The sequence below is a fragment of the Carcharhinus amblyrhynchos genome, chromosome 5 (genome assembly GCF_965287045.1).
Source record: "Carcharhinus amblyrhynchos chromosome 5, sCarAmb.v2.hapA, whole genome shotgun sequence".
NCBI lineage: Eukaryota > Metazoa > Chordata > Chondrichthyes > Carcharhiniformes > Carcharhinidae > Carcharhinus > Carcharhinus amblyrhynchos.
In genome coordinates this window covers 67,217,153-67,233,781 of record NC_137328.1, presented here as the reverse complement: position 1 = coordinate 67,233,781, position 16,629 = coordinate 67,217,153, and the positions used below count along the sequence as shown (strand labels likewise).

Below are 16,629 nucleotides of genomic sequence, written 5' to 3'. Positions count from 1 at the left end.
CAGTGGTTGTGAAAGTGATGGCCATGTTAAAATTTTATGCCACCGGATCCTTCCGGACTTCCAGTGGAGACCTTTGTGGCAATTCCCAACCATCTGCCCACAGTGTGTCAAGAAGATCACAGATGCCCTGAATGCCCAGTATGGCCAGTATATTAAATTTGACCTGGACCAGGCTCAGCAGGAAGCGTCGGCTGCAAGATTCACCAAATTTGGGCTATAGACTGCACACACGTCATTCTCAAGGCCAAGATGAACAATCCAGGAAGATTCATGAATAGAAAGGTCTTCCATTCAATAATGTGCAATTGGACTGTGACCATCAGCTGAACATCACGCACGACTGCGCCAGATACCCCAGCAGTGTGCATGACAGCTTTGTATTGAGGAGTTCTGATGTCCCGGTAGTCTTTGAGGAGAAACCTAAAGTGCAGGGACGACTCGTGGGGGACATGGGCTACCTGCTTTGGACTTTGCTGATGACACCTGTGCAGAGGCCTGAGACTGAGGTGGAGAACCCAGTATAATGAGGCCCACGTTGCCACCCCTTCAGTAGTGAAGTGGGGCACAGAGATCCTCAAAATGCAATTCAATGCCTGGACCATTCTGGCAGGGCCCTCCAATAAAGCCCCCTGATATCATCCTGAAATGTGGTGATTTTCTGTGTCCTACACAACTGGCACAGTAGCAAGGAGACCTTTTGAAGGAGGAGGATGTGGAGGCTGACTAGCCAGACATCATTGGAGAGGAGACTGCCCAACGGAAAGAGGAGGAGGAAGAGAAGGAGGAGAACGACAATGAGTAACACCATCCAAGCACCAGAGGACTGGCAGCAGCAAGGATTGGGCATGCGAGGGAGACCCTCATCAGCATGTGCTTTGGTCACTAAGGGCCTGTGTTGCTACATGTAGGTTCCATTCCCCCTGCACCCCCCCACTGGGTTGGAGTCCTACAATCTCCTACATTTTAACATCAGAGTGGTGGGCCTGGGCATGCTGTGTTAGCGAGTTTCTGTGGCAGGCAGGATGGTGATGACAACTTGCTATGCATCACTGTGATGATGCCCTGGCACAAACTAGTCTGACTCCTACCTAAGCCCTGTATGCACATTGGCACCATGTCTGGGTGGTGGATGAGGGAGCACTAAACCCCCATGCAGGGTACGGGGCAGGTGGGGTGTGAGGGGAGGTAATCTCTTGTGGGTACTGGGGATGCCATGGCCGATGCTGTAAGTTGGTGGCAATGCATGCCACCCATTGCCAGTGAATTATTTGAGAGCCTTGATTTTCTCAGCAGCATTGTATCGAGGGGCATCTGACATTGATGTGCAGGGTACTTCTGGCAACCATCAGAGTTAGTATATTCCTATTAGAGGATAATTAGAAATATGTTAGTCACAGGGGTTGGGTGAAATAACATTTATTGTTGCCAATAATAGTGCTTTCAAAATAAGTGTTAATATAAAAACATATGAACATGAGACTTTAAAGTGCATAAATATTCTATCTAACTAGTGAGTGTGTTTAAGACAAAGATAGAAAGGTTCTTGATTAATGTAGGGATCAGGGGCTATGGGGAAAAGGCAGGAGAATGGGGATGAGAAAAATGTCAGCCATGATTGAATGGCGGAGCAGGCTTGATGGGCTGAGTGGCCTAATTCTGCCTTATGGTCTTATGGTATTGCCCTTCACCTGTACCATCTTAGTGCAGCTACAACTTCTTAACCTTACGTGGCCTACCACTATGTCTCAGTGTCTCCCCAGGATGTACATCAGAGGTGGAGGTGGTGAGCTATCTACCCCATCTTGTGGCCTGTGATGCCCTTGGCGATCGTCTTTGGAGGGCCTGGACCTTGACAGCCCTGGCTGCTTCCAGGTGCCAGGGACATATCCATGACATTCTTTATTCATCGCACTGCTGCTGAGATGCCCCGGTGTCTGGAAGGGGAAGTCAGAAGGTGTAGCCATAGTTTCAGTCTCCTGGGTTGAAGGCCTGGCATGGGCTCAAGCCCTTTGTCCTCCCTCGGGGTTCCTGTGGGCCCTTCGGTACTCCATGGGACGATGGTGCTCTATAAGTTCCGGAGTCACCTGGCCCTGCCAGTCCTGAAGGACCACCTGCGATCTTGCCCTGGTGGTCGAACCCTCTGTGTTGGCTTCCCAAGTCAGGGCTACCTGTCAATGGCAGCGGCAAATGTCCCCTGAGATTGGACCATGCTCTGCAGCCCCTCAGCCATGACCTTTTGTGACTGGGCCACATTTTCAAGGGCTGCTGCCTTAGCCTGCTGTGTGTCAGTGCTGTCCCACTGGGTCCCAGTGCCCTGGCACTAATACATTCTACTACTGCCTCCCAGGCTACATTCCCATCCTTTCCACTGGGATAGCATCCTGCTTGGGGGAAGAGAATGTCTGCCTTGTCTCCACCACCTCCAGGAAGCTGGCCAGATCAGCATCGGAAAAATGAGGAGCTGTCTTCCTGGAGACCATTTCTTCTTGCACTGCCTGCTTGTCTGTCCATCCTTGGAGTTTTTATGGAGCTGTCCCTTGTTAAGGCAGATCAACTGCAGACAGTTTGGCTGAATCACGCGCCCAATAGAGCATTCCAGAGAGTTTAAAGCAGTTTGCCTTGTTACCACGGAGGGGAAGCCAAGTCAGCACTTGCAAGTGTGCTGATAGCAGAAAAGTTGGGGGGTCTCTGATGTCTATGGGAGGAGGGGAGGCTGGATCTGGCCCGGGTGTGGGGGATGTTCTGTCAGCAGAGCTTTTTTTTCCCACTTTTCATGTGTATGCTCAGTTTGTGGTTCCGATCTGAGCTGCTGGCTGTTTGGTGAATTAGGCCCCACCCACTGCCTCCAGTGACTAGAAACAATCCTACCCATATTTTAAAAGAGTGAGTGCGTACGATTAGGCGTGAAAACTCACCTGAAAAACGGACACAGGAACTCTCCCAATTTCACGCTAGCTGGACACTTAGAAGAAATCTTGTAAAGTTCCACTGCTTGTTCAGGAGTTTCCTGGGCCTTTCCTGGGAGTAGATTCTTTATCTGCTGCAGAACTAGGCCAGTGATACATGGGGATTTCCCAGGTTCCTGGTTTCCTTGCTGGATCCTTGGCTGTTTGCACACCCAGTGAAACAAAATGTGCCAACAAAATGGAACCTACTTGAAGGTCCGGGTCTGCATCATGGCCTGGACCCCTGAAGCAAAACACTAATTATTTTCACAAATATTTTTAAATGCAGATCTGAAGGAAGGAGTCCCTTGACACTCTGCACTTTGATAGTGTCCAGTGGTAGAGAGGTCTGTGAACATGCTGCTTAAATTGCAGGCTTACCTATTTTCAGAACTTACGGATTTATAGTTGTAATGCTTATTATATAACACAAACCAATGAAAACTGAGCCTAGGTAGCTATATAATATTAGGAAGAGGACGGTATTTCCCATTGATTTTTTTATTCTCACCTATTATCTCGCCTACATGTCTTCTTTGTTCCTGAAGCTAATTAACTCTTTGCTAGCTATGGTTCAGTGGGCACTGATTGCCTCTCGCACATCACACAAGGGCATTCTTAATGTATGAACCTTGACAGTAAGAGTCAGCAGGCTATTCAACCTGGGGAAAAGGAGAGGGCTTCACAGCCACATCTTTTAAGTAGGGCTGGTTGTGTGGCAATCAAAAGTAGGAATGCTGGATGATTGCTTTTCCTGCATTTAGCAATAGTAATGCCTGCTGTAGTTCCTTCACTGTCTCTCTGGCTGTCAGAGTGGAGCTGCAGCTTAAAGGACCTTCATGTCTCTGGCTCAGATATTCACTGAATAGTTAAAATAATATATCCTTTCAATGAACTTTGAAACATTTGAAGTATCCTTGTGGAACTGTTCGGAAGACATATTTTACCTGCTGCAAGTTTAACTTCCCTGACATAACTGAGGGAGAATATTTTTGCTTTATGAAACTTTTGAATTTGATTTATATGGACAAGGGAAAAAAAGAATTTGATTCCCAAACAGTGTTTGGAAATGCAGAAATGGTAAAATTCTTACGATGTGCATAAACATCTATTCTTAGTACAAGTCAGTCGGTTTGCATATGTTTTGATTTGTGATGTCTTAATGGAATTCTCTTCAAAGAATTTTTAAGATTGATTGACGATCCTGACCACCCCATCCCAACACTGTTTTTATTTTGTGCTGACAATAATGTTCATTGGCACGAGTTCTACTATAACAGAGACAGGACATCATGCAGTTATCTTTATGAGTCATCCAAACACAATACTAAATACATGTCAGCAAAGGAAATATTAGTTGAGAGAAAAAATGTCTTTGATGTATTTCAGCATGCAGTGATTTGTGCAGACCTCAAAACTACTGCCCTCTTGCAAGAAACAGTGTATGCTTATAGTTTGGTAATCTTTCTAAGAGCCTCTGAGACCACCCATTGCTTTAAAACAGTCCTATCCTTTCAGAAGAAACTATACATTTACATCCAGCATGGTCTTCTTACATGCGGAACTTTGAACTCTCTTGTGGTGTTTCTGTTGGAAGAAGTCAAACAGAGAAGTGAAAATTGTGAAAAATCTTCTCCTTAATCACCACCCCCCACCCTGGTAAATTATCGCTTATTTGAACTGTATAGTACAAACCTTGTTAGAGCCTGTGAAACTGTGAGAAGACGTATGATCATTTTACAAGCCTTTGCAATTGAGACTCCCTGAACATAGTTTGTATCAGGTATTCAGAGATGCACCAAAAGCATTCTGCTTAGCTTGCACCGCTCCAGTCAAACAAGAGGCAGAATGCTCGGTAAAAACATCACAGATGGAATTTTTGCAGCTGCAATTGCATCTTAGAGATTCCCCAATTTATTTGTATTGATCTTTATGATGTTGTGGCCGAGAGTCACTAGGCAATAACAGAGTATGTTGACAAGTGTATATCTCACTGTTAGGGAATTGTGAAGATAGTCTTGCCTATGGTGTTAAGCAAAGAGCAAATTGCAATGGCGCTTGCAAATCTTCATGATTTGACTTGGTCGAAGATAATGCTACATGTTGCTTTCATCTAAAAAGTGTGGCATCTTACATTTCATAAGTTTTCTTTTCACTTGCTGTCATTTTCAAGCCAAGTGAGTTTTCCATTAGGTTTTCCAATGAGAAACTGTGTGTTATGGACCCAGAAGGTCCTGAGTTTACACTGAACTTCATGATCTCACAGAGCTCGCGGTAAGGATGTTAAGATTGGCCTCAGCAACTCTAGATGTTTGATCCTAAAAATACCACAAGAGTGCAAAGATGTGTTCGGAGGGGACTTCCACCCCTCGTTTTTCTGATCCTCTAACCCTGTACCAAACTCTAGAAATGGAGTCATCAGAATATTCAGGTTGGACATTCATGCCCATAATGGTGCAATAGATTTTGATATTCATAGTGGCACATTTCCATTCTTAGGGTTGCCACCCAAGGTCTGATTTAAACTGAAGCTACATGTCAGGACTGTCTTTGGAAATCCCTCAATTATATTTCTATTCTGTATTCACTGGTTCTTCACAAGGTCCATCGGGGCTCATATTTCTGGTGTAATCTTGGAATGCCCTGAGAGATATTTTCAAAGTCAGGAAGCAGCCTAATACAGGCAGACTACAAAAGCACAATTTACCTTGGAACCTCTGAGCAGCTGAAACTCAATGGATGCATATTTGGCCCCAAGCTGCAGTTCACCACGCTCCAGCTAAGATCAACCTTTAGTTTCATGCATTCCTTCCTAATGGGAATTATAGCTCTTTTGGCTCTTCAGAGGCTAATTGCTTTCCAGGTATAACGGGGTTCTTAAATTATTGGCACTTTTTCTTAGGCAAGGCACTGTAACTGGCTGCTGGGAAATGAATCAGTGAAGCATTGGGTAATTCACCTTTAAGGGCCCGATTTTTCCAAACGGAGCCTGAGGCCAGATCCAGGTGTAATACAGATCCGAGCCTGGAATTCTCCTTGCAGCGCGCCCATACGCTTCTTGAGGGCTCTGATCTAATCTGTGCTGTGGGCGGGGCTTAGCACTGCCGGAACGATGGAAGATCTGAACTGCGCATACGCAGTTAGAAAAAAAGTCTGAAACAGCGTGCCTGGGCGCGAAAGAGAAAAACAGCAGATAAGGGGGAGGGGTGTGGAGGATGAGCCGCGATTGGACGCCTCCGGGAGGCAGGCCCCCTTCGGCAGACCACCCCCTGCAGATCAGATCCCCCTGGGAGGCAGGGCCCCCCCCCCCAATGCGATCGCATCCCCCTGGGAGGCAGGCTCCCCCGGCAGAGAACACCCCCAACCTATCTCAATCGCTCCTCTCCCTTCTGACCTGCAGCCCTTCCTGGCCTTCTACTGGCGTCTGCTAGAGAAGGGGTGCGGGCTCATATGGATCTCTGGTTGGGGGTGGGGGGGGTGGTGGTTGGTGGAAGATTGGGGGGAGGGTGGACTTGGGAGAATCTTGCAAACTGAAAATAATGTAGCATCTTTTTTGTGCTGCCTACTTATCTATGGGAAAGGTAATTAAACTACAGTGTCCTAGTGAGCAATTAGTGACCTGTATGTCCCTGTAGCCATGAGCCAGGTGCTCAAATGTTTAGAGTCATGTGGTGAACTTGGAAGAATTGTCCCCGTGGTGGAACTTGGTTGGAAATAAGATTCAAGTTGATTACTAAATCTGAGAAATCAACCATAGTGAAAAGAAGTTTGTATCGGCAACTCTCTGTCACATTCCATGGTAGATGTGCCCCTACTAATGAATATGATTTGCATGGGCAATGTTGGGTGCAGCTAATCTGCCCCTGGAGCAGCCTTGGATCCTTTCTTTCATCTTCTTTTCATCTGAAGCTTGCACAGAATTAGAAGAATTCCCTTTGGAAGATAGTGTCAAAATTATATTTGCAGCAACTAAAAACCCAATAGTCAAAAATTTGGGAAAATATTTCAAAATATATATACCCCCATCCATATTTTGAAATTGGTGGCGGGGGGGGGGGGGGGGGGGGGTCTGATCCGGGGGTGGGGGGGGGGGCGGCGGTCTGCCGGGGTGGCCTGCCTCCCAAGGGGTCTGACGGGGGGGCCTGCCTCCCGGGGGGTTCCGATCGCAGGAGAGGTGGGGGCTGCTGGGGGGTCCTACCTCCCAGGTTTATTTTGCAGGTCGCTTACAGCACGGGTCCAGAACGGATCCGAAGACGATAAAATGGGATTTGATGGTAGAGTTGGGCGTGCAGTTCATTAAGTCGATTTAAATACATGCTAACGCATTTAAATTGTCGGGCCACCCGATTCGGGCACTGACCGGACCTGCATTGGTAAAGTCGCGATCTGCTTGGATTTGGTGCAGATCGCGTTAAAGGCCCGATTCCCGAATTTATTTTTGATAAAATCGGGCCCTAAATCTCTCCTTGCCTGGGTAAAGCGTAATTTACACTGCATTTCCTCTAACAGTCTGACTGAGATTTGGAGCTCACCAAAAGTGCATCAGAAGCATTGATCCATGTCCTGGCAAGCTGTAGCACAATTGGGTCACACACTAACATGCTGATCTTGCCTCTTTTGAAAATAGATATATAAACATCAGTATCTCATTATTTTATTCCTTTGTTTTATGTTTTGAAACTTTCAATCGTAGAATCAAGTCATAGAATTGCTACAGTGCAGGAGGAGGTCATTGGGCCCATCGAGCCTGCACCGACAACAATCTCACCCAGGCCTTATCTCTGTAACCCCATGCGTCTACCCTGCTAATCTCCTTGACATCCAGGGGCAGTTTAGCATGGCCAATCATTCTATTCTGCATATCTTTGGAGTGTGGAAGAAACCAGAGTACCCAGAGGAAACCCACGTAGACACGGGGAAAAAGTGCAAACTCCGTAGAGTCACCCAAGCTGGAATTGAACCTGGAGCCCTGGCATTGTGAGGCAGCAGTGCTAGCCAGTGTGCGACTGTGCTGCTGTATAGGGGGTAGCAATATTATTGCTAAGAATGGACCATTTTCTACGTGTCTCTCAATGTTGGCAGGAAACATTGCTGGCCCAGATACATTATTATCAAATGCAGAATAAAACTTGCTATACACAATCCCAAAAACATGCCTTAATCCGCATAAATAAAACATCTAAGGTGGGAATTCTGTCAACAGCATGCTGTTCCTGATGGCATAACCAGAAGTGTGCACCATTTCCACTCTCTTGTTTTTTCTCTTTTCCCATGCAATTACAATTAAAATTTAAAGTGCCAGTGGTGCGCATGGGAGACACATGCAATGTGTACACATTTTACATGTTTACACATGTAATGGGGAAAGTCTTTCAATAGTGCTGACAATGCAGCTGCTACATGCAGGTTATGAAATAGACTTATGATCAACAAGGCATCACAGCCAAAACTTTCCTGATCAACTCCATTGCCGTTAACATAACATTTGAGAGCGCAGAAATGGTATGGGTGTCTTTGAGAATTAAATTTCCCTTGTAATTACAATGGTTTAACCTTATTTATATGTGTGTCGTCGTTATTTGTTGAGACTGATTTAATCAGACAAGTAAATGTATTGGCCCTCCTCATGGTTGGTGGTCATAGTGGAGTTTGGGACATTTCTTTTATTGTGAAAGAAACAATGTTGTGTTTTTTGTTCACTCTTTATTGAATGTTAAAGTTAGTGTCCAGTGTTGTACCCACCGCTCTGTAGGATGTGGCTGATATTACAGGCTCAGCTGGCTGTCCCTTCCATGTGTTGTGAAGGACACGAAAGGACCACTCTCAGTAGGGATAATTAAAATGTTGTGGTAAACTCAGAGCCTTGAAAGGACTCTGCCAGCCAACATCCTGAGATGAATCTACCATTGACTCAACTTTGTCAGTTCTGAGCCTCTGTGCAAACTCCCACTCTTCTGTGCCCTTCCCTTTTGCCATAGAGTAAAACTGATGATCTTAGACACAAGTGCACAAAGCCAACTGGTGCACACCACTTTTAAACCAATGTGAATCTGATGCCATGAGAATCTTGTGCACCACTGAGTTTAACTTGAAGGTAAGGCACAAATTAAAATAGTTTTATGTTAATGAGTATTCATGGCATGCAAATATGTTACAGGTATGAACTTGCCACAGGACGGCATGAGGCGTGACACAGGGCAAACACTTTGCTGACTCTTTCTCCGTATCTCAGCCTATTATCAGGAAATTGAAATTTTGCAATTCCCGTCCAAGCAAGTCACCCCCCCTCCCCCCACATGTCAAATTTCCCACTCTTTGGAGGTTCCATAAAATTCCATCCCTCCTGTACCAATGTAATCTCTCCTTTTTTTGCATCATCAGCACTTTTGACTTTCTGAATGAGGTTGCTATTTTAATGACAGTTTGTGAGACAGAATATATAACTGAGTAAATGTGATTAAGAATTTCTCTGGTTACCATGCACAGCAATATAATAAAATCAGTTATGAAGACTTTCCTTATTTGGCAATTATGAACCTGTAAATATTTTAACAACCGGGGAATGTTTATGTTTCAAAATTAATTTCAAAAATGATCTTTGTATATATTAAAATATATCTGTGGTATCATTTTTCCTATGTTTTAGCTCCATCTTTTCAAATGTTTCACTCATCTTGCTCCTTTGATATGTACACGTGCGTGACCCTGACTGAATTCCTGGGCAAACTTCACATCCATGAATAAGCAGCAAGATTTTTCTTTGCAGCTCAGTTGATTTGGTTGTGGTCATGTGCACAGTTATGGAGAATGGGCTGTATCCTACCACTTTGCAACTCAAATGATGGCATGAATTTGCTCCTCCATGGAAACCCAGTGTCATGCAAGAAAAAAATGTGCTGTTCATAAGTTATCAAAATTGAAATCACTTTATTTATGCATTTTACCAATATCCTTTATTTGCTGTTTATTAGGTCATGCATATTCTACAGAGCCTGTGATGACATCCCAAGAGGAATGGAGCTTTTGGTCTGGTACAACGATAGCTATACCTCATTCTTTGGGATCCCCTTTCAGTGCATCGCGCAAGATGACAATCGTAAGCCTTTCCTTTAGCAACTTTAAAATAACCTGAACATACAATGTACCCTTTTCACTGCCACACTCTATTTGCTAACAAACTCTCGATCTGGCACTGCATGTGTTTAACAGGTAGAGTTTGGGCAGAACTTTGCTTTCTGTAGAAGTGGTAAAATCAGCTGAAAATTTCACGTGAAGGCTGTTTTCTTAGCAGTGTTGTTAAAATTCAGGACATCCTGATGAAATAGTGCAGTTGAGAGATGTGGAACTAAATTCTGCTGCCTGTGGTGTTGCTCTACAAGGTCTTGGTTCGTTAAATAATTCTGTTTGAGCATTTGCTGTTCCATATGCTACCAGGTTTCATTCAAAGAATTGTTGTGGATTTTATTAACTGCACAAAGTAAGAAACAGCAACAATAAATGGTTTATGGTAAATGCAACTCAAGCATTCCATCCTGCAATGCAGTGCCATGGAAAACAAAACCCAATTTGTAACATTGCATTTTGCCAGCATTTGGCAGCAAGCTGACTTCTCTTTCCTGTGGCACATTTTGGATAAGAGTCCAATCACTTTGTGCTACCTTGAGCTGGCATCATAATTGAAATTATATGGAGCCTAGCTGAAGAAAACAAGCTATCTGTGAGGCTAGATTCCTCTGTAACCAGTAACCTAGTAAGATATATGACAATATGTTTATTTTTGAGTAAGTTATAGAATGACTTACCATTTTATAAACTGGACCTATGCTCTGTAGTTTATTGCCACCTTTTACACATCCCAAATCATTACAAGTTGCAGGCTTGTGCCAGGGAGGTTGCTAAGAAAATGCTCAAGATATAATTATCCTGTGAAAGTTGTAAATGTATTCAAAACATTCAAGCTAATATTTTTTGTTTGCTACTTCAGTCAGAGATATGATCATTAAAATAGAAGTTCTTGCATTTTCATGATGGATACTGGCAGTGGTAATTTTTTTTTTTAAATAAAAACACTGGCTGTGAGTCTCCCAAAAGCGCTGAATTGGTGGGAAAACCGTTCTAGATACAGACTGTTTTCTCAGTTCAGCTTCTCATCCGAATCTCCGCAGTCTGTATACTGCAGAGATCCCATTTGTGAATGTCATTAAAAACCCAGGGGGGTGGGATCCATTCACGTTGGAGTTTGACAGCTCTGGAACTCTGGCGCATACGCAGTGGTCCCGATCTGTCAAACTCCCTGTTTTCTGGCCAGCTCAATCGCTGGCCAACCCAAGACCCCCACAGTGGTGTCCCTCCAGCGCTCCACCCCACGGCCTGATCAAAGCCCCCACAACAATTCCCAGGCCAGCCCTGACTCCGCCCCTCCGCCGTCCCGGAGTGCCCCGATGTACTGCCCACACCACCAGCCCCCCCAGCAGTGATTATCCCCTTCACCCTAGCAGATCCCCCTGCCCCCCCCGGTGATGCCCCGGGGTCAGCCCCCATCCCCCCGGAGGCAGGCCCTCCCCAGCAAACCATCCCCCCATCTCCCAGCCCACTCCAATTGCTGCCTTCTCTCCATCCCAGACCGATCCTGTCTGCGGAGTGGCAGCGGGAACTCCCCAGCCCCACGGATTGCCCCTAGGCCCTGCCCACAATAGACCTGCCTCCATTGCACTGCCCAATGCCTGATGGACAGTGCCAAAATGCCCACTGGGTATGGGCACTTTGCCCCTTGGACAGTGCCAGGAGCACCACCCCCACCTCCCGACCCCCTGGGGGGCCCCAATTGCCCCTTTATTCTGGCATGGTTTCCCACTAGTTTCCCAAACATGGGGAGCTAGTGTGAACCCCACTGGAATGAAGTACTTCTGGCAGGGTGGGAGATTCACTCAGGACCTGAAAGTTCCAATAATTACATTGAAAACATATTTAAAATACATTTGAAAAAGATTCAAATTACTTACCTGCCTTCACATCTGTTTCCAGCGTGGTCTGACCAATGATTGTTCACCGGCTCTGGGAGATTCACATGCATTCCCGGCACAAGTGCAAATCCCAGAACAAGGCTGGCTGGCAATGCACATCTCCCACTGTGACCTGCCAGAAAAGCTGTAGGTCGTGATGAGAGAATCACAGTCACTGGTGCAAGTTCACATACATTTTCCCCATGTAAATTATTATTAATAACTTGGAATGCTCATGTTTAATACTATAGATTACTTCATGAAATGACCCAGAAATATATTCTTTATAGGACTTGTACTGTGCATTTGACGATAAGTTTAATTAGGAACATTGAAATATTTCAACAATTGTCTGCAAATTGCTTCAGATGCAGTTCTAGAATTGCGAAATATACCTCGTTATATCTGAAGAACATGCAATACATTCAACGTTTAACAGTTGGGTAACTTTTTTGTGAAGAGCTTGGTTGCTTCAGGAATGTTATCACTTCCAAATTATAAATAAAACTGAAGCAAACATGCCTTCCAATAAAATTAATTATATTGCAGCATCGTATTGATTAGTGTGCCAGAGCTGCAGTTGCAGACCATCCTGTGAAGGAGATTTTCATTTGCAGGGGTGGCCTTGCAAAAGTTCAAACCTCCTCAAACTGGAGACACCCTAGAAGTCATCATCCTGTGATAGCAACAACTGCCTGTAAATGGGCTTGCTGCCTCAGGAAATTGTCTGTGATCTTTAATTGGACAGTGAACCCCAAAGATCATGTCAGCGGATGCATTGCCGATATTTGCTGGCTCGGGACCCAGAAATGATTGTGCTTTTTCAGTTAATTTTAAAGAGGACTAGATTCTACCTGAAGTCAACCTAGATCCAGCTGAGGAACAAGCAGATTTTCGCCCTGGAAAAGTCCCATTGCTGATGCAATGAGATATATAGGCCTGGAATTTCCTGATATGGTACATTTGATCACAAAGTTGGACCATGGGAACAGACTGATTCTCCAGTGTTGTATTGAAGAGGAGATTAACTGGAAAACTCATTCAGATGTGCTGCAGTGAATAGTGTGGCGTGTGACTGAAGGGAAATAGAAATCAGTGTTCTCCGCAGCACACAGTTCAGTGTCAGAGTTCTGAATCTATTTTAGAGAATAGAGCCTTCATGCTACTAACAAACAAAGCTGCCACTTACTCAATTCATACTCAATGTAGAAGTAAACAATACAAGCCACATATGTGCATGCCGGTGAAATGATTCATTTTGGTAGGAAGAATGACGAGAGGCAATGCAAGGTAATTATACGGAGGAGCAGAGGGAGAGCAGGAGCAGAGGGACTGGTGATATGTGTGAATAAATCACTGAAGGTGGCAGGAAGGTTGAGAGAGAGGTTAGTAAAGCATATCTGACCCAGGGCTTAATAAAAAGGGGCATAGACTACAAAAGCAAGGAATTTATGATAAACCCATATGAAATACTGATTTGGCCCCAACTGGTGTGGGTTTCCTCTGGGTGCTCCGGTTTCCTCCCGCAGTCCAAAGATGTGTGGGTTAGGTTGATTGGCCATGCTAAAATTGTCCCTTAGTGTCCTGAGATGTGTAGGTCAGAGGGATTAGCAGGTAAAATATGTAGGGATATGGGGGTAGGGCCTGGGTGGAATTGTGGTTGGTGCAGACTCGATGGGCCAAATGGCCTCTTTCTGCACTGTAGGGTTTCTATGATTCTATGATTCTATGGAGCATTGTGTTCAGCTCTGGGCACCATGCTTTAGGAAGAATGTGAAGGCATTCAGGAAGTTACAGAAAAGATTCACAAAAATTGTTCCAAGGATAAGGAATTTCAGTTAAGTGGATGGATTGGTTAATTTGAAGGTGTTTTCCTGGAAAAAAGAGATTATGAGCAGAATTGATAGAGGTGTTAAAAAATTATGAAGGGCTTGGACAGAGTAAATAGGGAGAAGCTGTTTCTGTTGGTGGAAGGATCAAGAACCAGAGGAAATCAGAGTAAGGTGATTGCCGAAGGAAGAAATGAGGCAAAACTGTGAGTGTTCAGGATCTGAAATACAATGTGGTGAAGGCAAATTCAGTGGAGACCTTCAAAAGAAAATTGAACAAATAATTGGACAGAAACATTTGCAGGGCTAGGAGAGAAAGGGCTGTGTTGGATTAGGTGAGTTGCTCTTGCAGAGAATTGGCAGGAACACGATGGGCAAAATGACCACCTTCTGTGTGTTAACATTTTATGGACAGAATTTTACAGTTTCCCATTAACGGGTTTGAAGACAGATAAGATGCAATGCATGGCCTGCTTGCTGCCTACTCACCTGCCCCAACCCGTTCTCCTGTTTTATAGAGGGTGGTGGAAGTATCGGGCTGCCTGCGGTTTAACACATTTTTGAACGAGGACGAATTTAAAACTTGAATATGGTACTTTGCCCAAATTAATGATATTCAAGTCAGACGATCCAGAGATTCTAAACGTTCCAGGGAGTTAACAGTTTCTGACCGCATGCCTGATGATTCAGATGTTAACTGTGTAATTATATAATTTAGTTTTTTTCTTTCCTGACAAGGTATCTCCAGTACAATTCGGCTTGTATTGATTTCATGTAGTGTGTGTCACTGCTATTTAAAACTTCTATGTTGGAATACTCGATTCCATTTATGTTGAGTCACTTCTAATAATTGACAGGATTGAAAATGGAGTAGAAGCACCTCCGTGTATTTTGTGTTGTTTACAGTGCCTTCCTTCTGGTGCAGCCTCCATTATCGATCACGATAGACAATGTTGCAGAAGCTGCTCAACTCTCTATACTATTGTTACATAATAAACATTTCCATCTTTAGTTTACAGTGCAACAATATGTTTCATGTCGCACAGTTCAATACCATACCCAGTACAGATATAAATTCAGATCATTGCCTCCTACTGGCAAAAATTGAGATGAAACAGAAAATGTCGAAAATGGAAAAGATGTGCAATGATTTAGACCTTGGCATGTTGGAGGATGAGAAAATCAGGGTAGCATTACCAAAAGAGAAAATTCTGGAAAATCTCAGCAGCATCTGTAAGGACAGAAAAGAGCTGACGTTTCGAGTCCAGGTGACCCTTTGTCAAATCTAAAAGGCACAGAAAGTGGAAGATATTTATACTGCAGGGTGAGGGAATGAAAGATGAGTCATTGCCACAGAAACCAGGAAAAAAGGCTGTTGATAGCAGTCCATAAGAGAATAAAGGGTGTGAATGGCCAAATGGCAGAGAAGCTGAAATCAGAGGACAAACAGTGACAGATGAAGACATTGCAGGGGCGGGGGGGGGGGGGGGGGGGGGTCGTGGAGTGAGGTAAAATTTAGAAAAACGGAGAGAAGGGGAGCAAAGGGGAGAAAAGGTAAGGAAGCATTCACTCTTGAAGCAAAAAAAATGAATGAATGTCTCAGGACTGAGGAAACAGAAAGCGCAGAGATCTCAAAACCAGAAACAGGAAATAAATGGATAAACCTGAGAGCGCACAACATGCTGCAAAACAGAAAATCAAAAGAAACAATGAGTGGATGACAGATGAAATACTAGCAATGATGATAAAAAGGGGAATGAAAAGAAACGCATGTGACTATGAGGAAATTGAAAAGAAAATAAAGAATGCATATGGACAGTCCAAAGAGAACTGGTAGAACAAAATGAATGATGAAGTATTAGGGCTGGAAAGGAATCACAAATGAGAGTTATGCACCAGAAGGTGAAATCTCTGATGGGTAAGAAGAAAAGTTAACAGATAGTGGGTGCATAGAATACAAAGGTAGTGAAATATTGTTTGAAAGAGATACAAAAGCAAAAGGAGAAACAGAATATATAAGTGATGATCCAAATTGAGAGAGTCCACAAGATAAATGATAGACCAAACATTTTGATATCAGAGATAAAAAAATTTTGAAATTGATGAGTACAGAAAAAGCTCCTGTATAACTGAAATAACAACAGAACATTTAAAAGAGAAACAGAATTAGGGATGGTCAGAAAATATGTGATCAAATATATATCAATGGATGCATTCACATGGCAGATTCAGTGCTACATAGGTAAATGTGAAATTGTCCACTTTGGATGGAGAAACAGAATGGAAAGATATTATTTAAGTGGTGATAGATTGGGAAAAGGGACCTGGGTGTCCTTGTACACCATTCACTCAAAACAAGCATACAGGTACAGCAAGCAGTTAGAAAGGCAAATGGTATGTTGGCCTTCATTGCAAGAAGACTTGAGTACAGGAGCAAAAATACCTTGCTGCAGCTGTGCAGGGCCCTGGTGAGACCACGTGCAGTATTGTGTGAAGCTTAGTACCACTAGTTAAGAAAGAATATACTTACCATAGAGGGACTGCAATGAAGGTTCACTAGACTGATTTCTGGGATGGCAAGATTGTTATATGAGCAGAGATTGAACTGACTGGGTCTATATTCACTGGAATTTAGAAGAATGAGGGGGGACTCTAATTGAATTCCATAAAATTTTGACAGGACTGGACAAACTGGATGTAGGGTTGTTGTTTCATCTGGCTAGGGATCTACAACAATGGGTCATAGGAGAAGGGGTAGGCCATTTAAGACTGAGATGGAGGAGAAACTTCTTGACTAGAGGGTGGTGAAGCTATTTAACACAGGAGGTTTTGGAGGTCAAGTCACAATATATT

The 16,629-nt window shown here is 44.0% G+C and overlaps 1 protein-coding gene across 1 annotated transcript in view; it reads left to right on the top strand.

Annotated features, from left to right (window-relative positions):
* Positions 1-16,629, top strand: part of prdm6 (PR domain containing 6) — a 222,615-nt gene that overhangs the window by 149,057 nt on the left and 56,929 nt on the right. Inside the window, exon 4 of the mRNA XM_080189688.1 lies at positions 9,917-10,041. Within this exon, the coding sequence (XP_080045814.1) occupies positions 9,917-10,041 (125 nt within the window). The remainder of the gene's footprint in view (positions 1-9,916; positions 10,042-16,629) is intronic.